General features: G+C 38.9%; 1 protein-coding gene across 5 annotated transcripts in view; it reads right to left on the bottom strand.

Annotated features, from left to right (window-relative positions):
- Positions 1 to 20,569, bottom strand: part of HFM1 (helicase for meiosis 1) — a 137,329-nt gene that overhangs the window by 11,349 nt on the left and 105,411 nt on the right. For all 5 annotated transcript variants that reach the window (XM_034930949.3, XM_055116219.2, XM_003808406.5 and 2 more), the window contains 4 exons: positions 4,580 to 4,660; positions 4,226 to 4,341; positions 2,324 to 2,403; positions 1,306 to 1,409 (listed from right to left, as the gene is read on the bottom strand). In XM_034930949.3, the coding sequence (XP_034786840.1) occupies positions 1,306 to 1,409; positions 2,324 to 2,403; positions 4,226 to 4,341; positions 4,580 to 4,660 (381 nt within the window). The remainder of the gene's footprint in view (positions 1 to 1,305; positions 1,410 to 2,323; positions 2,404 to 4,225; positions 4,342 to 4,579; positions 4,661 to 20,569) is intronic.

Below are 20,569 nucleotides of genomic sequence, written 5' to 3'. Positions count from 1 at the left end.
TAGAGTTATTATTGGGGGTTAAAGTATCTAGATGAGACTTTAATATCATAATATAAATTGGATTTGGAATAGTGAGTGGGAAAGAAAAGTAGGAAAACCATGTAAATATAACACAAAAGTAAGCAGAGGGAAGGATAGACAAGCTCTTGTATGCAGAAGGACAGGTAATAATGTAGTAATATAAGGAAGGAGTAAGTTAGAGGGCTACATGTTGAACAAAGATAAATATAAGAAGGTTGACAATTTTATACTTCCTATCCGCTTTGTAATGATATCCAGGCTTTGAATAAGTTAGATAAATGCTCTGGTTCTCCAGGTGAGATTAGGGAACTTTTCTTGATCTCATTATTGGGCCTAATAGCTGCCATGGTATCACAAGAGGTAGTGAATACTCCAGCCCTTGCCTCTGTAAAATCTTAAATTATGACTAGAGGGAAAAAAAGTTACAACATGAAGAAAAAAAAATGACAGCATGAAGAAAAGAATGTCAACAGAAGCCAATGCCAAACACATGAAATGATTTTCAGAAAACCCCAAGCTTACCATTTCTACATACAGCCACTTGAAGAAATAACTCAATGGATAGGATTGTCTCATGTTTTAACAGACTGGCTATTAATAGCATTATTCAGGGAAATTATGCTCTATTAATTGCAGGAACCAGAGTAATGATGAACCAGGCAGTGTTGAATTTATATGCATTATCTCATTAATTTAATGACGGACACAGATAAAAAAGCAAATCTAGATTACAAACTAGCTATATCCCACAACCTAAGTTATTTTCTCATACTAACATAGAATTGTAAGAATCATAGGTTTAAGAATTGGAGAGATATTAAAGGTCACCCAGTTCAATACCTTCATCTTAAAGATAAGACTAAAGCCCAAAGAGATTAAATAACTTGCCCAAGGTTACATTGATATTTTGTAAAACTGGACTAGTTTTATAAACATAAAATTATTTTAAATAATTCTAATGATATATGAATGTAATCATTCAGTATGTTAATACTCTATATACCCAAGGATCCCTTATTTGCTCAGATTTTCCTCATAGTATCTTTAAATTAAAATAGCATTATGTAGGAAAGAGATTTTTTTTTAAAAAGTACGACAAACAGAGTAAGACCATCTGAATAACAGACCCAAGAATTTGAAAATGATTCAGTAATCTAAGAGAAAAATGTTGCCAAGTTAATAATCATAACAATTTCAGATGCCGGTGTTTCAATAACACTACTTGTCAATTCAAAGTAATAATAAGCCATTTACTCTCTCAAGTAAGTATCAATGGTAATTTACCTTTGTCTTGATATTCAGATGGTTCTTGTCTAACTTTTCCATAGATTTCAGGCTGATCCCACTGCTCCATTATAGGCAATTCAGATATGTTTAAATATTCTGACCTTTATAAAGATAAAACCATGAAAATGTTAAAGAAAATATGAAAATTAATCTAAGCCTGAAAACTATTTATTCATATAAACAAAAATAATGATTTATCCATTTAAAACTTCTATGATAAACTGGACCCAGGCTGGGTAGCAAATAAATAGGTGTTTCATGGAAGTGACCAATACTTTCCTTTACATGCCCTTAGTTAGATAACAAAAGCCACGATCTCTAGAAGTACTGCTGGCATCTATTCTGATGAGTCAGTTCCTGTTCTGTACTAGTTGTTAAATACATTGAATGTCATTCCTGCATATAGAATGCCCTTATCTGGCAGGGAAATTACATATATGATTGTCCTGTAGGCATCAGGATACAGGAAAAGAACAATGAGTTACCACCTAAGGCCTTCTGCTTGCTAACTAGGAATATGAACTTCAGTTTTTCCATCTATACAATGGGACGAAAAAATACCTCATTTTATGGGCCATGTTGTTGTTTAAGTCAGAAAATATAATGCACAAATGTGTAATTTTCGTATTATAAATCTGAGATATTATTAATATGGACTGAGCTTCTAAATGGAAAGGTTAGACTGTACACCAACATGATTTCCATTTTAAAGTATACTCTTGTCACTTAGTTTATATTCCCTATAAAGAGAGAACCTAAGGGAATGACAGAGGATAGGTAGTTTCCTAGGGAAGAGATGATCTAATGAATGTTATTTCATAACTGCAGAGTTCTAAATAAATTTAGGGTATCAAAGATAATGAAACCATTATGATGTTATTGCTTCACTATGGAACTAAACGATAACTGTGACTTGATGGTAGCCAGTGACTATCTTTCCCTGAATAAGTGGTTACCTGCAGGAACAGAGTTTACGATAAATATTTTACCTTAGATATTAACATTATATTTGTACCTTGATATACTAGGAAGGGAAGGTTTTGGAGTAAAACCAAACTCTTTAAGGTCCACACTTTGAGATTTATTCATCTGTATCTATTAATGAAACAAAAATAAGTTCAACTATCAGTTTCACATCAATAACTTGTAACACATGAGCCAAACAACAAAATTCCTGCTGGTACATAAAGTCCCCAAATCAATGAATTAGGAGAAACTCAGGTTAGTTCTTGACTCGAATATTTCACTCAGGCCCTTCTTAAATGTTGGCATTTTTTTTTTTTTTTTTTTTTGAGATGGAGTTTTGTTCTTTCACCCAGGCTGGAGTGCAGTGGTATAATCTCAGCTCACTGCAACCTCTGCCTCCCGGGTTTAAGCAATTCTCTGCCTCAGCCTCCTGACTAGCTGGGATTACAGGTGCCCACCACCATGCCTGGCTAATTTTTGTATTTTTAGTAGAGATGGGGGTTTCACTATGTTGGCCAGGCTGGTCTCGAACTCCTGACCTTGTGATCCACCCGCCTCGGCCTCCCAAAGTGCTGGGATTACAGGCGTGAGCCACCACATCTGGCCTAAATGTTGGCATTCTTCATGGTTCTTTACTAGGTCTCTTCTTACACTACACCTTCTCAATCAAAGATCTCATTTATTCCTGTGGCTTCAATTGTCATCTACATGTGAATGACTCTCAAATTTCTACTTCTAGCTCAGCTCTGTCTCCTGATTTTCAAACAGTTATATCCAGCTGTCTGTAGGACATCCTTATCTAGACATCTTGCAGGCCCTCTAAATTCAGTGTTTCCCAAGTTGAACTTATCCTGTTCTCTATTTCAGCAAACTTGCTTTTCCTTCAGAATATCTACCTGAATGAGACCCCACTTTTCTCCCAGTTGCTAATGCCAGAAACCTGGGCATCATTTTTGACTGTTCCTTCTGTTTTGTCTCTTATAACCAATGAAGTAGCAAGGTAGCGATTCTACCTCTGAAAAATATTTTAACCCAGTCACTTCCCTCCATTGCTATTGCCACTACCCTAAACTAGGCCATTATTTTGCTTAGATTATTGTAAAAACCACCTAATGAGTCCCTTTGTTCCTATTCTATCATCCTCTAATCCCTTTTCTACATTGCAGTCAGAGTGACTTTTACAAAATACAATTTTGATCATGTCACTGGTTAAAATCTTTCATTGGCTTCTCAGTACTTTCATGATAAAGTCTAATCCCTTAAAATAGCAAAAAGGTCTGCATGATCTAGCTCCTACTTGCCTCTTCAGCCTCATCTCTCTCTACTCCTTTACTTGTAATCAAACTCTAGACATACTGTATTACTGAGAAAGAGTTTCTTTAAAGATCCCTCTCTCTCTCTCTTTCTTTATACCTCTGGACCTTTGTATAATCTCTATGCTTGGAATATTTAGCTATCCCTTCCTACAATCATTCTGGTGCCTGCCCCTCCATCCTTGGCTTATCCTTCAGGTCCCAATCACATCTATTAGGAATCCTTTCTTGGTCCATCAAATGTGGATTGAGTACATTTTCTATCTAAACTTAACTGTGTTGTACTTCTGTCACAGAATCACTCATCACACTGTATTAAAAAAGCATGTTTACTTACTTGTATCTCTCACTCTACTACAAATTCTATGATTGGGAATAAGACTGTCTTAATCGTCACTGTATCTTAGCACTTTGGCATATTCTTGGTGCTCAATGAAGATGGAAGGAAAGAAGAAAGAGTTAGAAGAAAAAAGGAAAGAAGAAAGAAGGGAAGATGGATTATGAATAATGGTAATATTCTTAGTCAAGCCCACAAGTAATTCTACAGTACACTGTGGATACCTAATTGACAGACAGAACAAAGAATATTTATATATGTTTAACTACAGAACAATGGGAAAAATGTTATTAAAACTAACCTTCAGACGTTTAACTGGAGGAACAGATGAAACAGCATTCCTGTTTCTTAAATCAGATAAATATGAAGAAATTGTTGACTCTTTAATTTCTGACTTCTGTGCAACTCCAATTTTACCTATGAAAAGAAACTTCAGATTCTTTAGGTTAAACTTCAGATCTTATTCTTATAAAGTCAAATTTCTTTAAAATTTCAAATCTAGTATTTACTTTTTTCATGTTGCCCACAGAGAGAAAATTATTTGCATTATTAAGTTGCATAATATAAATATCATACATAATTAGGATGTCATTACTATCCACCAAAGACCTTTCAATTTTGAACACTTTAAATAAACTTGTTTTAAGGGACTCACAGCAGTCATGTCCACATGTATGTTTACTTTTACAAAGATGATTGCATTCTCGGTTCCCAGGTTTTTTGCTGGCAGTCGTTCCTAAATTAATATAAGAAAAACAAATCCATTTGTCACTACATTTATTATTGTTAATTTAATATAATTAATTTTTATCCAGTTTCCTTCCTTTCAGACAATACAAAAATATTGATTTTTATACTTCCTCAAGTGTTTTGTAATCCACGTAATTTTTTTTTTAATAAAGAGATAGGGTCTTGCTATCTTGCCTAGGCTGGAGTGCTATGGCTATTCACAGGCACGATAATTAGTATTACAGCCTCAATCTCCTGGGCTCAAGAGATCCTCCTGTTTCAGCCTTCCAAGTAGCTGGGACTACAGGCACTTACCACCATGCCTGGTAATTTTTAAAACATATTTTTGATAAGTTACTCCCTGCCCCACTATTACTCCCAACAAGAAACATCTAGCCACCTACAAGCTTCTCTCAACCTCCCTGGTGTGTGTGTATAATCTCCCTGGTGTGTGTGTGTGTGTGTGTGTGTGTGTGTATACTTTATATATATATAATATATATACTTTAAATATGTATAATATATATACTTTATATATAACATATATACTTTATATATAATATATACTTTATATATATAATATATACTATATATACTATATATAATATATACTTATATTATATATACTTTATATATATAATATATACTAATATATATAATGTATATACTTTATATATAATATATACTTATATATAATGTATATACTTTATATATAATATATACTTATATATAATGTATATACTTTATATATAATATATACTTATATATAATGTATATACATTATATATAATATATACTAATATATATAATATATATACTTTATATATAATATATACTAATATATACTATATATACTTTATATATATAATATATACTTATATATTATATATATGCTTTATATATAACATATACACTAATATATTATATATACTTTATATATAATATATATTTTACATATACTTTATATACATTATATATATTATATATATATAAAATAGGGCCAAATATGGCCACATATCAGTAACTTTTATACTAAATGAGGTAAGAATGAGGGTGGAGTTTAAAAACACTTCTGCTGCTTTGTACTCAAGCCTGAAAAACCTGGAAAGAAGTAAACATTATGGCATTTTGATGGTACTGCTGACAGAAGTTAGTAAACAAGATGTAATACATATTTAATACATATTAGAAATAAATGCTTTAGGGATCTAAGAAATTAGCTATATGAATTTACAGGAAAGAGAGATTGTTTCCATCCTGACTCCTCTAAGTTAGAATTAATATATCTAAATATATGATTTACTCTTAATTTATTATATTTTAAATCAGCTTTTTCTTGATCTTAGCTCTCACTAGTAGCATGGGGAAGGAGAGAGATGTTTGAACTGGTCCTTGAAGGACAGATGGAAATACGAACATGAGAATGAGACAAAGGGAAGATATTCCAGGTGGAGGGCAAATACCCAAAAGCAGCAAATCACCGATTGTAAGAGCTGAAATCAGCTTATTTTTGCTGCAGCATAGATTTTAAGTGAACCAGAAATGTTGGAGATAGTGGAGAGCTTCAAAACTTTACAACATTTCTTGGTACTTTACTCTTCATTTTCGGTACCATTGTTCAGTCAAGCTTTCCAAGTCATGGCACGTCTAGACAGTGATAATATACATATTGCAGCCTAGGGTAAATGGATGAGGCTGCTCAACATATGAGGCAACGGCTGGTCCTTAGAGCTGAACAGATCAATGTATTGGGTACTGATAAGGTAAAAAGAAAACACCTGGGTGGCTGGAAGCTGACAGCTAACCACAGCATTCCCAATTGAGCAAACAATTTTGAGAATATAAATACCCAGATAAGGCCACTCTGTGACCATAGTAGAAGAAGACAGAGATAAGACTACCATGTAAATGTTTCTGAAACTAGAGAAAAGAACTCTCAAGAAACATAAAAAATAATGAAACATCCCCCTCTTCTGGCTAACACAGATGACTACTGTTTTTTAAATCCTCTCACTTCCAAAAAAAAAATGTACCAAAATATCCAACATCTTACTTCCTGAGAGCATCCAATCTAGAACTGATCTCTGCTTTCCCTAAACCTTCCTAAGAGTCACCCAGCACAAGCTGAAATCCTATAATAAGATTCTGAAATCCTATAATAAGATTCTGAAATCCTATAAGAAGAAAATCCTCCTGGCTCCTTGAGATGACCCACAGTTCTGTTGCTATGGTGCTCTCCTTTGCTGCAGTATGTTAAATAAACCTAACGTTCCTCAAACCCAAGTGTGTTCCTATTAGGCACTGACTGAAAGGCTTTGACTTTAAACTTTGTAAAGTGTGTCACGACTTATTGTTTCAGGTGTTTTGTCCCAAGTCATGGTCCTGTTACCTCTCACTTAGATCAGAACTGGTTTCTTTGAATCCAGTCCTCCATGATACAATTTATTCTACACATTGTTGCTTATTTAATACTTTTAAAGTCCAATGCTGATCAGACCAATTTGCCCACTTAGAAACATGAGTTACTTCCTACTGCCAGCAAAATCAATTCCATCTTCAAGGTCCTGCACGATCCAATTCCAGCTTCCCTTCCTGGGACCCATATTAGCCCTACATCCATCAAAACACATTCAATTGCCATTCTTCAAATAGTTCCATGCCTTTTTATAACTGTAGCTTTGATACTATCTCTTGTCTTAGAAGACCCTCATTTCCTTGCCCAGCAGATGCCTACCAACCTTCAAGTCTGACTCAAATGGCACCTCTGGGTTGGAGGTCTATGGTGATCACCTGATCTGATTTCCCTCTCCTTTGGGCCCCTGTGGCATTTTCTCTGTGCCTCTTGCTTACTGTATGCTGCTTTATATTGAATGTATTTACAGAAAAAACATAGTGGTGAAGTACAGGGAACACTAAAATAGAAAAAAAATGAGCTCTAATATAGGCTCTTATTTGGGAAAAAAGATTTAATATCTGTTCTGTTTACCTCACAGAGATGTAAAAATAAAATGTAATTAAGTATGTAAAAACAATTGACAATTAAGTGATAAACAAATATATTAATGTATATATTATATCCGCTATCTCTACTATTACATCAATCCAAGATTAAACAAATAAATTTTAAACTAAAATTGTTCTGAATGCTGTGAAGGAGTGGTACATCATGCTATGTGGTAACAGGTGGTGCTGTTCTGGTCAGGAACGTTGGGCTGAGCACTGAAGAAAGAAGGGAAGTTAAGAAGGCAAAGAAGGAGGAGAAATTAGGGTTCAGGCAGAGGGGACAGCATATGCTAAAGCTCTATGACAAGGAAAAGCATGGCACATTGGGGAAACTGAAAGGTCAATACGACTGATGCTAGCAAATATGAGAAAGTATGTAAGATGAGACTATAGTGGTAGTAAAGGCAGCCTATGTTTGTAGGGGAACAGTTCCACCATGGCACCATGGCAATTGCATATCTCCATATAGACCATGTAGGTAAGACTCAACTGTTGGCAGAATGCCCCATGATCATCCTTAAAAATGGCAAGATAGGCAGTCTTGTGAGGAGCTATCAAAGGCCATTTCACATTTGCTCCATACCTTGCAGAAGACCCTCGATCTTGCAGAAGACTTGCCATGCGGCAGTTTCTCATCTGCCTCCCTGATTCCACTAAGGTATGGAACTTTCCATTTTGCCCCTTTCAGATAAAACTGCTTAGCTGAAGCCTAGAGTTCACTTCTCAAAAACAAAGCAACCCGCCACTCATGTTGTCTGTCATCTGACCCCCCTAGTTTGGTATCATCCTGTGGAATTGGGGATGTAAGCAGCTAATACCATGCTGATCTTGCTTTGCCATCTGTGTAAGTAATAAACTGTTTAAATCCATTAGGATGTCCTTACCAGCCAAATCTACAGAAGTGAGGCAAGACCACATAGCAGCTACCACTACATTGCTGCTTAGGGACTGGTTGAACATGTGACCATATAGAACCTTCTAGGGGATGCTAATGATTTAGATTCTAAGAGCTATGGGAAGCCACTGAAATGTTTTAACCGAAGAGGGGGCACATTTAGACTTGCATTGTGAAAAACGTCACCATATAGAGTGTAATATGGAGAACAGATTTGAGATAAGACAGAAAGGATGCAAGAAAACCAGTAGAAGTCTAAGCAGAAATGATGGTAACTCCAGAGTGGTGGTGGTAGTAGAGTTACAGAGAATAGACTGATTTGAGAGATATACAGAAGGTAAAAACATTTTTAATGCAGAATCAAGTGGAGTGGTTTTCTTTCTTGAGCAGCATATTGCTTCCCCTGAAGTTTTGCAGCCTTCCTTTTTGTCTAGCAATATCCATCTTGCTTCTTTAAGTTCACTCAATAGTTGAAGGGTAAAAGCAAATACATGGGAATACCTCACCCATTTATTCCCCCCTCATCAATGCCTCCTTCCTTGAACCCTCTATCTGCCTCCTAATGCAATCTAGACCTGTCCTGTAACTGTCACCTTTGAACTTCCTTTCATTAAGTTCCTGGGCTGAATCTACTACAAATGGATTCTTGGGCTTTTTCTTTCTTGTTTTACTGGTGCTCAATTTTGAGCAACTGCCTAAGAAAGGATGTATAAGAATAAAATTTTCTGAATCTTTGAATGTATTAAGGCATCTTTATATTACTTTCATACTTAGTAGTTTGGCTGGGCATAGAACATAAGGTTGAAAATCATTTTTCCCTTGGAATTTTATTTTTTATTATTACAGTTTTGGAGACAGGGTCTCGCTCTGTCACCCAGGCTGGAGTGCAGGTGTGAGACCACAGCTCACCACAGCCTTGAACTCTTGGGCGCACGCACTCCTGCCTTCTCATTCTTCCAAGTAGCTGAGATTACAGGCACAAACCACTGTGCCTGGCTTCCCCCTGGAATTTTAAATCAATTGACTTTTAGCATCCAACATTGCTCACAAAAAGACTATTACATTTTAAAATTTTTGTTCCTTGTAAGCATTTACAATTTTGTCTTTATCCACAATGTTCTGAAATATTGCAATTAGCTTTATTTGTAGACCTTTCATTCATCCTAACTAGCATTAAGTAAGACTTTTTAATGTGAAGATTTCTGTCTCACTTCAGTTCTGAAAACGTTTCTCAAATTATTTCTTCTGATTTGTTTGTTCTTTCTTGAACACTTATAAGTTAGATACTGGGTTCTTAAATTGCCCCCCTTTTCTCTTATATTTTCTGTCTCCTTGACTTTTTGCTTTCATTGAGAAGGTATTGACTTTATGTTCGAGACCTCCGGTTTTCTTTCCAAACATAATTTTTGCTTCTCTGTGCTTGCTCTGGTTCTTTTTATTTTAAAATGGCATCCTATTCAGTTTTGTGGTTGCAATTTTAATCTTTAATTTCTCGGAGGTTACTAAAGTTTTATATTAGGTTTTATTACATTCCTGAATTATCCTGTTGCTCTTTCATCCATTTTCTATTTCCTTATTTTGGACTTTCACACATTCTACATTTTCCTAAAATGTCTCATCACCCTTGGTTGTCTGCCTATAAGGTTCCTATTATATCTCCATTTCACCTATGAGAAAATTAATTCTTACAGAGGTTAAGTAAGATGCTCAAGACTATGCTGTTAGTAAGTAGCAAATTTGAGATTCTAATTCAAGGTAGTCTAATTCCAGAGACTGATCTATCAACAATTCTCTCTCTAGTTGTACCAGTTGCTTTAGCTCTCCCAGAGGATTCATTTAAGTTATTTAGAGAAGGAACCTATTGTTTTGAGGTGGGAAGACTTGGAAGAAAAGCTTTGCAAGTTGCTGTTTTAAAATGAAGAATAAAGAGTTGCCTTTGGCTCTTAAATACTAAAGAACTTCTAAAAAAGATGCATGTCTAAACGCTGCCACAAGGTGGTGCACAATGACTAAGCACATTTGCTCCCAGTGGCAGCAACTAGGATCTGGGACTCTAATTAGAGAGATTCCGAGGGCTCCTAAAAATTTCAAGGCAAAGTTGGCTAGTCTTGTCAGGAATGCAGACTGTATGCAAGTTTTCTTTGTTTGTTTATAGAATACTAGCACATGGATACTACCTGACGAAATCTTTTTGCTGTATTTTTGTTACGAATGTTACTTTGAAAATAAAAGTGCTCCCTTTACCCTGCCGCCCTCCCTACCTCCTGAGAATTGTCTGAATTTATCTTATTAGCAAATATAAGCTTACAGATATTGGTAATTAGAAAGATAAGGTTCTCAGAAAAAAAATAATCTAAGCTGTACTCTTCTGAGAAAAAGTCTGGCTCTATCACCTAGGCAGGAGTGCAGTGGCACCATCACGGCTCACTGCAACTTCAGCCTCCCGGGCTCAAGTGATCCTCCCAACTCAGCCCCCTCAGTAGCTGGGACTACAGGCATGCACCACCACACCTAGCTAATTTTTGTATTTTTTTGTAGAGACAGGGTTTGTAAAGACCAGCCATGTTGCCCAGGCTGGTCTCGAACCTGTAAGTTCAAGCAATCCACCCACTTCGGCCTCCCAAAGTGCTGAGACTACAGGTGTGAGTCACTGTGCCCAGCCTAAGCTGCACTCTTAAGTATACTCTAAAGATAGCAGATTCTATATTCCATCACTGTCATAATCTGAGGTGCAAATATTTTCATAGTTTTGCCACATATTGTATTAATTTACATGTTATAAAGTCTCCAGTTCCAAGCATTTAAAGTAAATTTATTAATAATATCAAATAGAAATGTATTGAAAGAAAATACTTAAAATTACTTTAACAGGGTCATTAACAGGTGGCGGGGCAAGGGTCACTTCTTTAAAAAAAGAAGTCCAGACAATAAATAAAAAATAGCAAGACTCTCTGACACACTTAGTGTAACTTTCTAATTACAAATTCAAATAATTTGGTCTGTGCAGAAGCTACTGGAGTATTTTTTTAATATTACTTTCACTTTTGCAGTTCTCCATTTATGCTAATCATAGATTTATGCAATTCATGGTTTTACTTTTTTTTAATGATGAGAGAGTCTCCTTTTCATTTTTCTGTCAAATATTTTACTATCATTTTGTTATTTATTTATGCAGAAAAGGAATACACTGAACTGGAGTCCTTGATTTTGCAACTTAATGCACATACACACCAAAGAATATAAAGAAAAGTAGACTGCCTTTTAACTAGTATTTAAATGTACACACAATGTGCCTGAGGACTGGCTTTATCCTTGTATTCATTCAACTACATTAATTATTATTATTATTATTTATTTATTTATTTATTTTTTGAGATAGAGTTTTGCCTTTGTTGCCCAGGCTGGAGTGCAGTGGTGCAATCTCAGCTCACTGCAACCTCCACCCAAGGCTCAAGTGATTCACCTGCCTCAGCCTCCCGAGTAGCTCGTATTACATGGGATTACAGGTGCCTGCCACCATGCCCAGCTAATTTTTGTATTTTTAGTAGAGATGGGGTTTCACCACATTGGCCAGGCTGGTCTGGAACTCCTGACCTCAGGTGATCTGCCTGCCTTCGGCCTCCCAAATTGTTGAGATTACAGGTGTGAGCCACTGTACCTAGCTCCAAGACATTCATATTCAGAATAATACTGCAAATGAAGATAAATGTATTAATGTCAAATAGATTTTCTTCAAATTAAGCAAAGCCTGTAATTCTTATTTAGAATGCATTTAAAGGATAAGAAGTTTAAATGCCTAATCTTCATATACTGAGAGCAGGCCTGAAAATTTTTTAATTTTTGTTTTTACAACTTAAAAATATGTCTCACATTGCCATATATTAAAAATAACAAAAATGTTCTTCCTCAAGTTATACAAGAATTTTATCTCTTGGAACTATAACCATATGTGAGAAACTGCAGCTAAAAGAATGTTTTCAAAAAGTTTGATATGGTTTGGCTGTGTCCTCACCCAAATCTCATCTTGATTTGCAGCGCCCATAATTTCCACATGTTGTGGGAGAGACCTGGGGGAGATAATTGAATCATGGGGGCAGTTTCCCCCATACTGTTCTTGTGGTAGTGAATAAGTCTCACAAGATTTGATGATTTTATAAGGGGTCTCTCCTTTCGGCTGGCTCTCATTCTCTCTTGTCTGCCACCATGTAAGACGTGCCTTTCACTTTCTGCCATGATTGTGAGGCCTCCCCAGCCACGTGGAACTGTGAGCCCATCGAACCTCATTTTCTTTATAAATTACCCAGTCTCAGTTATGTCTTTATCAGCAGCATGAAAACGGACTAATATAAGTTGTAGAAAGCATGAAAAGAATTTTTCATTATTTTATATTCCCTAAGGTGCATGTTTTTGTTTTTATATATAGTCATATAATTTGATGATATACAAAACTGAAACATTTGTTCAACTTGAAAGCATATTTGGAAACAGCCATTTAGCAATTATATTCTCTGAAGTAAATATCAGTTTGTATCATTTAATAACACCATTTGACAAGGGATTAGAACAACTGAAATTTGGATTGTTTTGAAAAGGCCCAAATTTGGTGTCACAGCCTTAGTAGGGTAATCTATTGCCCCTTAATTGTGTCAGTTACTAAGAAAGAGTGTATGTATGTTAGGTTTAGAGGTATAATTGTGTATCTTTATCCAGGGATATATAAATTTGCATATAAAAATTGAATTGTACAATACGGATGTGCATAAGTTCCTAAGATTTGGATGATTACATACAGTAGCCCCCTTCATCCATGATTTTGCTTTCCACAGTTTCAGTTACCCAAGGTCAACTCTGGTCCGAAAATATTACATGAAAATTTTCAGAAATAAATATTTCATAAGTTTTAAATTGTACATCATTCTGAGTAGCATGATAGAATCTCATGCTGTCCCACTTCACTCTGTCCTGGATGTGAATCATTCCTTTGCCCAGCATATCCAGGCTGTATATGCTACCCACCCCTTAGTCACTTGGTAGGTGTCTCAATGATCAAATCGACGGTCATGGTATCACAGTACTTGTGTTCAAGTAACCCTTGTTTTACTTAATAATGGCCCCAAAGCACAAGAGTAGCGATGCTGGCAATTTGGATGTGCCAAAGAGAAGCTGTAGTATCCTTTAAGTGAAAAGGTGAAAGTTCTTGACTTAATAAGGAAATTATATATATAGGGTTCAGTACTACCCACAACAGAGAAATATCAGCACCCCTAGAAACTATCTTTCTGTCCTATTCTAGTCAACTTTGTCAAGAGTAATCTTTATCTTGACTTTTAACAGCACAGATTAGTATATTAGTTTTCTAGGGTGGCTATAACAAAGTACCACACACTGGATGGCTTAAAACAACAGAAATTTATTCTTTCACAGTTCTGAAGATTAAAAGTCTGAAATAAGTTGCTGGCAGAGCCATACTCCCTCTGAATTCTCTAGGAGAGGATCCTTCCTCAACTCTTCCAGTTTCTGATAGCTCTAGACATTTCTTGGCTTGTGGGAGCATAACTATAATCTCTGCCTCTGTCTTTGCATGGCTGTCTTTCTTCTGTATTGGTATTCTTATGGAGTTTTCTTGGTGTCTCTGTCTTTTTGCCTTTTCATATAAGGACACCAGTCATATTGGATTAGGATGCAGTCATACTGGATTAGGGTCCACCTTAACTTGATTATATCTGTAAACTCTACTCCAGATAAGATCACATTCACGACCGAGGAGCCAAGATGGCCGAATAGGAACAGCTCCACTCTTACAGCTCCCAGTGTGAGCGACGCAGAAGATGGGTGATTTCTGCATTTCCATCTGAGGTACCGGGTTCATCTCACTAGGGAGTGCCAGACAGTGGGCACAGGTCAGTGGGTGCAGCGCACCGTGCGCCAGTCGAAGCAAGGCGAGGCGTTGCCTCACTCGGGAAGCGCAAGGGGTCAGGGAGTTCCCTTTCCTAGTCAAAGAAAGGGGTGACAGATGGCACCTGGAAAATCGGGTCACTCCCACCCAAATACTGCGCTTTTCCGATGGGCTTAAAAAACAGCGCACCACGAGATTATATCCCGCACCTGGCTCGGAGGGTCCTACGCCCACGGAGTCTCGTTGATTGCTAGCACAGCAGTCTGAGATCAAACTGCAAGGAGGCAGCGAGGCTGGGGGAGGGGTGCCCGCCATTGCCCAGGATTGCTTAGGTAAACAAAGCAGCCGGGAAGCTCGAACTGGGTGGAGCCCACCACAGCTCATGGAGGCCTGCCTGCCTCTGTAGGCTCCACCTCCGGGGGCAGCGCACAGGCAAACAAAAAGACAGCAGTAACCTCTGCAGACTTAAATGTCCCTGTCTGACAGCTTTGAAGAGAGCAGTGGTTCTCCCAGCATGCAGCTGGAGATCTGAGAAGGGGCAGACTGCCTCCTCAAGTGAGTCCCTGACCCCTGACCCCCAAGCAGCCTAACTGGGAGGCACCCCCCAGCAGGGGCAGACTGACACCTCACACGTCCGGGTACTCCAACAGACCTGCAGCTGAGGGTCCTGTCTGTTAGAAGGAAAACTAACTAACAAACAGAAAGGACATCCACACCAAAAACCCATCTGTACATCACCATCATCAAAGACCAAAAGTAGATAAAACCACAAAGACAGGGAAAAAACAGAGCAGAAAAACTGGAAACTAAAAAGCAGAGCACCTCTCCTCCTCTAAAGGAATGCAGCTCCTCACCAGCAACAGAACAAAGCTGGACGGAGAATGACTTTGACGAGCTGAGAGAAGAAGGCTTCAGACGATCAAATTACTCCGAGCTACGGGAGGACATTCAAACCAAAGGCAAAGAAGTTGAAAACTTTGAAAAAAATTTAGAAGAATGTATAACTAGAATAACCAATACAGAGAAGTGCTTAAAGGAGCTGATGGAGCTGAAAACCAAGGCTCGAGAACTACGTGAAGAATGCAGAAGCCTCAGGAGCCAATGCGATGAATTGGAAGAAAGGGTATCAGCGATGGAAGATGAAATGAATGAAATGAAGCGAGAAGGGAAGTTTAGAGAAAAAAGAATAAAAAGAAATGAGCAAAGCCTCCAAGAAATATGGGACTATGTGAAAAGACCAAATCTGCGTCTGATTGGTGTACCTGAAAGTGATGGGGAGAATGGAACCAAGTTGGAAAACACTGCAGGATATTATCCAGGAGAACTTCCCCAATCTAGCAAGGCAGGCCAACATTCAGATTCAGGAAATACAGAGAACGCCACAAAGATACTCCTCGAGAAGAGCAACACCAAGACACATAATTGTCAGATTCACCAAAGTTGAAATGAAGGAAAAAATGTTAAGGGCAGCCAGAGAGAAAGGTCGGGTTACCCTCAAAGGGAAGCCCATCAGACTAACAGCGGATCTCTCGGCAGAAACCCTACAAGCCAGAAGAGAGTGGGGGCCAATATTCAACATTCTTTTTTTTTTTTTTTTTAATTTTTTTAGTATTTATTGATCATTCTTGGGTGTTTCTCGGGGAGGGGGATTTGGCAGGGTCATAGGACAATAGTGGAGGGAAGGTCAGCAGATAAACATGTGAACAAAGGTCTCTGGTTTTCCTAGGCAGAGGGCCCTGCTGCCTTCCCTAGTGTTTGTGTCCCTGGGTACTTGAGATTAGGGAGTGGTGATGACTCTTAACGAGTATGCTGCCTTCAAGCATCTGTTTAACAAAGCACATCTTGCACCGCCCTTAATCCGTTTAACCCTCAGTGGACACAGCACATGTTTGAGAGCACGGGGTTGGGGGTAAGGTTACAGATTAACAGCATCCCAAGGCAGATGAATTTTTCTTAGTACAGAATAAAATGGAGTCTCCTATGTCTACTTCTTTCTACACAGACACAGTAACAATCTGATCTCTCCTTCTTTTCCCCACATTTCCTCCTTTTCTATTCAACAAAACTGCCATCGTCATCATGGCCCTTTCTCAATGAGCTGTTGGGTACACCTCCCAGACGGGGTGGCGGCCAGGCAGAGGGGCTGCTCACTTCCCAGACGGGCCGGCCGGGCAGAGGTGCCCCCCACCTCCCGGATGGGGCGGCTGGTCAGGTGGGGGCTACCCCCCACCTCCCGGATGGGGCGGCTGGCCGGGCGGGGGCTGCCCCCAACCTCCCGGACGGGGCGGCTGCCGGGCGGAGACACTCCTCACTTCCCAGACGGGGCGGCTGCCAGGCGGAGGGGCTCCTCACTTCTCAGATGGGGCAGCCGGTCAGAGACGCTCCTCACCTTCCAGATGGGGTGGCGGCGGGGCAGAGACACTCCTCAGTTCCCAGACGGGGTCGCGGCCAGGCAGAGGCGCTCTTCACATCTCAGACGGGGTGGCGGGGCAGAGGCGCTCCCCACATCCCAGACGATGGGCGGCCGGGCAGAGACGCTCCTCACTTCCTAGACGGGATAACGGCCGGGAAGAGACGCTCCTCACTTCCCAGACTTGGCGGCCGGGCAGAAGGGCTCCTCACATCCCAGACGATGGGCGGCCAGGCAGAGATGCTCCTCACTTCCTAGACAGGGTGGCGGCTGGGCAGAGGCTGCAATCTCGGCACTTTGGGAAGCCAAGGCAGCCGGCTGGGAGGTGGAGGTTGTAGTGAGCCAAGAACACGCCACTGCACTCCAGCCTGGGCAACATTGAGCAGTGAGTGAGCGAGACTCCGTCTGCAATCCCGGCACCTTGGGAGGCTGAGGCTGGCAGATCACTCGCAGTCAGGAGCTAGAGACCAGCCCGGCCAACACGGCGAAACCCTGTCTCCACCAAAAAATACAAAAACCAGTCAGGCGTGGCGGCACGCGCCTGCATCCCAGGCACTCGGCAGGCTGAGGCAGGAGAATCAGGCAAGGAGGTTGCAGTGAGCCGAGAAGGCGGCAGCACAGTCCAGCCTCACCTCAGCATCAGAGGGAGACCGTGCAAAGAGGGAGAGGGAGACGAGAGGGAGACGGAGAGGGAGAGGGTCAACATTCTTAAAGAAAATAATTTTCAACCCAGAATTTCATATCCAGCCAAACTAAGCTTCATAAGTGAAGGAGAAATAAAATCCTTTACAGACAAACAAATGCTGAGAGATTTTGTCACCACCACGCCTGCCCTAAAAGAGCTCCTGAAGGAAGCGCTAAACATGGAAAGGAACAATTGGTACCAGCCGCTGCAAAATCATGCCAAAATGTAAAGACCATCAAGACTAGGAAGAAACTGCATCAACTAACAAGCAAAATAACCAGCTAACATCATAATGACAGGATCAAATTCACACACAACAATATTAACTTTAAATGTAAATGGACTAAATGCTCCAATTAAAAGACACAGACTGGCAAATTGGATAAAGAGTCAAGACCCATCAGTGTGCTGTATTCAGGAAACCCATCTCACAGGCAGAGACACAGATAGGCTTAAAATAAAAGGATGGAGGAAGATCTACCAAGCAAATGGAAAATAAAAAAAGGCAGGGGTTGCAATCCTAGTCTCTGATAAAACAGACTTTAAACCAACAAAGATCAAAAGAGACAAAGAAGGCCATTAATCAATGGTAAAGGGATCAATTCAACAAGAAGAGCTAACTATCCTAAATATATATGCACCCAACACAGGAGCACCCAGATTCATAAAGCAAGTCCCGAGTGACCTACAAAGAGACTTAGACTCCCACACATTAATAATAGGAGACTTTAACACCCCACTGTCAACATTACACAGATCAACGAGACAGAAAGTCAACAAGGATACCCAGGAATTGAACTCAGCTCTGCACCAACCGGACCTAATAGACATCTACAGAACTCTCCACCCCAAATCAACAGAATATACATTTTTTTCAGCACCACACCACACCTATTCCAAAATTGACCACATACTTGGAAGTAAAGCTCTCCTCAGCAAATGTAAAAGAACAGAAATTATAACAAACTATCTCTCAGACCACAGTGCAATCAAACTAGAACTCAGGATTAAGAATCTCACTCAGAACCGCTCAACTACATGGAAATTGAACAACCTGCTCCTAAATGACTACTGGGTACATAACGAAATGAAGGCAGAAATAAAGATGTTCTTTGAAACCAACGAGAACAAAGACACAACATACCAGAATCTCTGGGACGCATTCAAAGCAGTGTGTAGAGGGAAATTTATAGCACTAAATGCCCACAAGAGAAAGCAGAAAAGATCCAAAATTGACACCCTAACATCACAATTAAAAGAACTAGAAAAGCAAGAGCAAACACATTCAAAAGCTAGCAGAAGTCAAGAAATAACTAAAATCAGAGCAGAACTGAAGGAAATAGAGACACAAAACACCCTTCAATAAATTAATGAATTCAGGAGCTGGTTTTTTGAAAGGATCAACAAAATTGATAGACCGCTAGCAAGACTAATAAAGAAGAAAAGAGAGAAGAATCAAATAGACACAATAAAAAATGATAAAGGGGATATCACCACCGATCCCACAGAAATACAAACTACCATCAGAGAATACTACAAACACCTCTACGCAAATAAACTAGAAAATCTAGAAGAAATGGATAAATTCCTTGACACATACACTCTCCCAAGACTAAACCAGGAAGAAGTTGAATCTCTGAAAAGACCAATAACAGGAGCTGAAATTGTGGCAATAATCAACAGCTTATCAACGAAAAAGAGTCCAGGACCAGATGGATTCATAGCCGAATCCCACCAGAGGTACAAGGAGGAACTGGTACCATTCGGAAACTATTCCAATCAATAGAAAAAGATGGAATCCTCCCTAACTCATTTTATGAGGCCAGCATCATCCTGATACCAAAGCCTGGCACAGACACAACAAAAAAAGAGAATTTTAGACCAATATCCCTGATGAACACCAATGCAAAAATCCTCAATAAAATATTGGCAAACTAAATCTAGCAGCACATCAAAAAGCTTATCCACCATGATCAAGTGGGCTTCATCCCTGGGATGCAAGGCTGGTTCAACATATGCAAATCAATAAACTTAATCCAGCATATAAACAGAACCAACAACAAAAACCACACGATTATCTCAATAGATGCAGAAAAGGCCTTTGACAAAATTCAACAACACTTCATGCTAAAAACTCTCAATAAATTAGGTATTGATGGGACGTACCTCAAAGTAATAAGAGCTATCTATGACAAACCCACAGCCAATATCATACTGAATGGACAAAAACTGGAAGCATTCCCTTTGAAAACTGGCACAAGACAAGGATGCCCTCTCTCACCACTCCTATTCAACACAATGTTGGAAGTTCTGGCCAGGGCAATCAGGCAGGAGAAGGAAATAAAGAGTATTCGATTAGGAAAAGAGGAAGTCAAATTGTCCCTGTTTGCAGATGACATGATTGTATATCTAGAAAACCCCATCATCTCAGCCCAAAATCTCTTTAAGCTGATAGGCAACCTCAGCAAAGTCTCAGGATACAAAATCAATGTGCAAAAATCACAAGCATTCTTATACACCAATAACAGACAAACAGAGCCAAATCATGAGTGAACTCCCATTCACAATTTCTTCAAAGAGAATAAAATACTTAGGAATCCAACTTACAAGGGATGTGAAGGACCTCTTCAAGGAGAACTACAAACCACTGCTCAATGAAATAAAAGAGCATACAAACAAATGGAAGAACATTTCATGCTCATGGGTAGGAAGAATCAATATCATGAAAATGGCCATACTGCCCATGGTAATTTATAGATTCAATGCCATCCCCATCAAGCTACCAATGACTTTCTTCACAGAATTGGAAAAAACTACTTTAAAGTTCACATGGAACCAAAAAAGAGCCCGCATTGCCAAGTCCATCCTAAGCCAAAAGAACAAAGCTAGAAGCATCACACTACCTGACTTCAAACTATACTACAAGGCTACAGTAACCAAAACAGCATGGTACTGGTACCAAAACAGAGATATAGACCAATGGAACAGAACAGAGCCCTCAAAAATAATGCCGCATATCTACAACTA

The sequence above is a fragment of the Pan paniscus genome, chromosome 1 (assembly GCF_029289425.2).
Source record: "Pan paniscus chromosome 1, NHGRI_mPanPan1-v2.0_pri, whole genome shotgun sequence".
Taxonomy (NCBI): Eukaryota; Metazoa; Chordata; class Mammalia; order Primates; family Hominidae; genus Pan; species Pan paniscus.
This window is presented reverse-complemented; position numbering and strand designations above follow the sequence as displayed.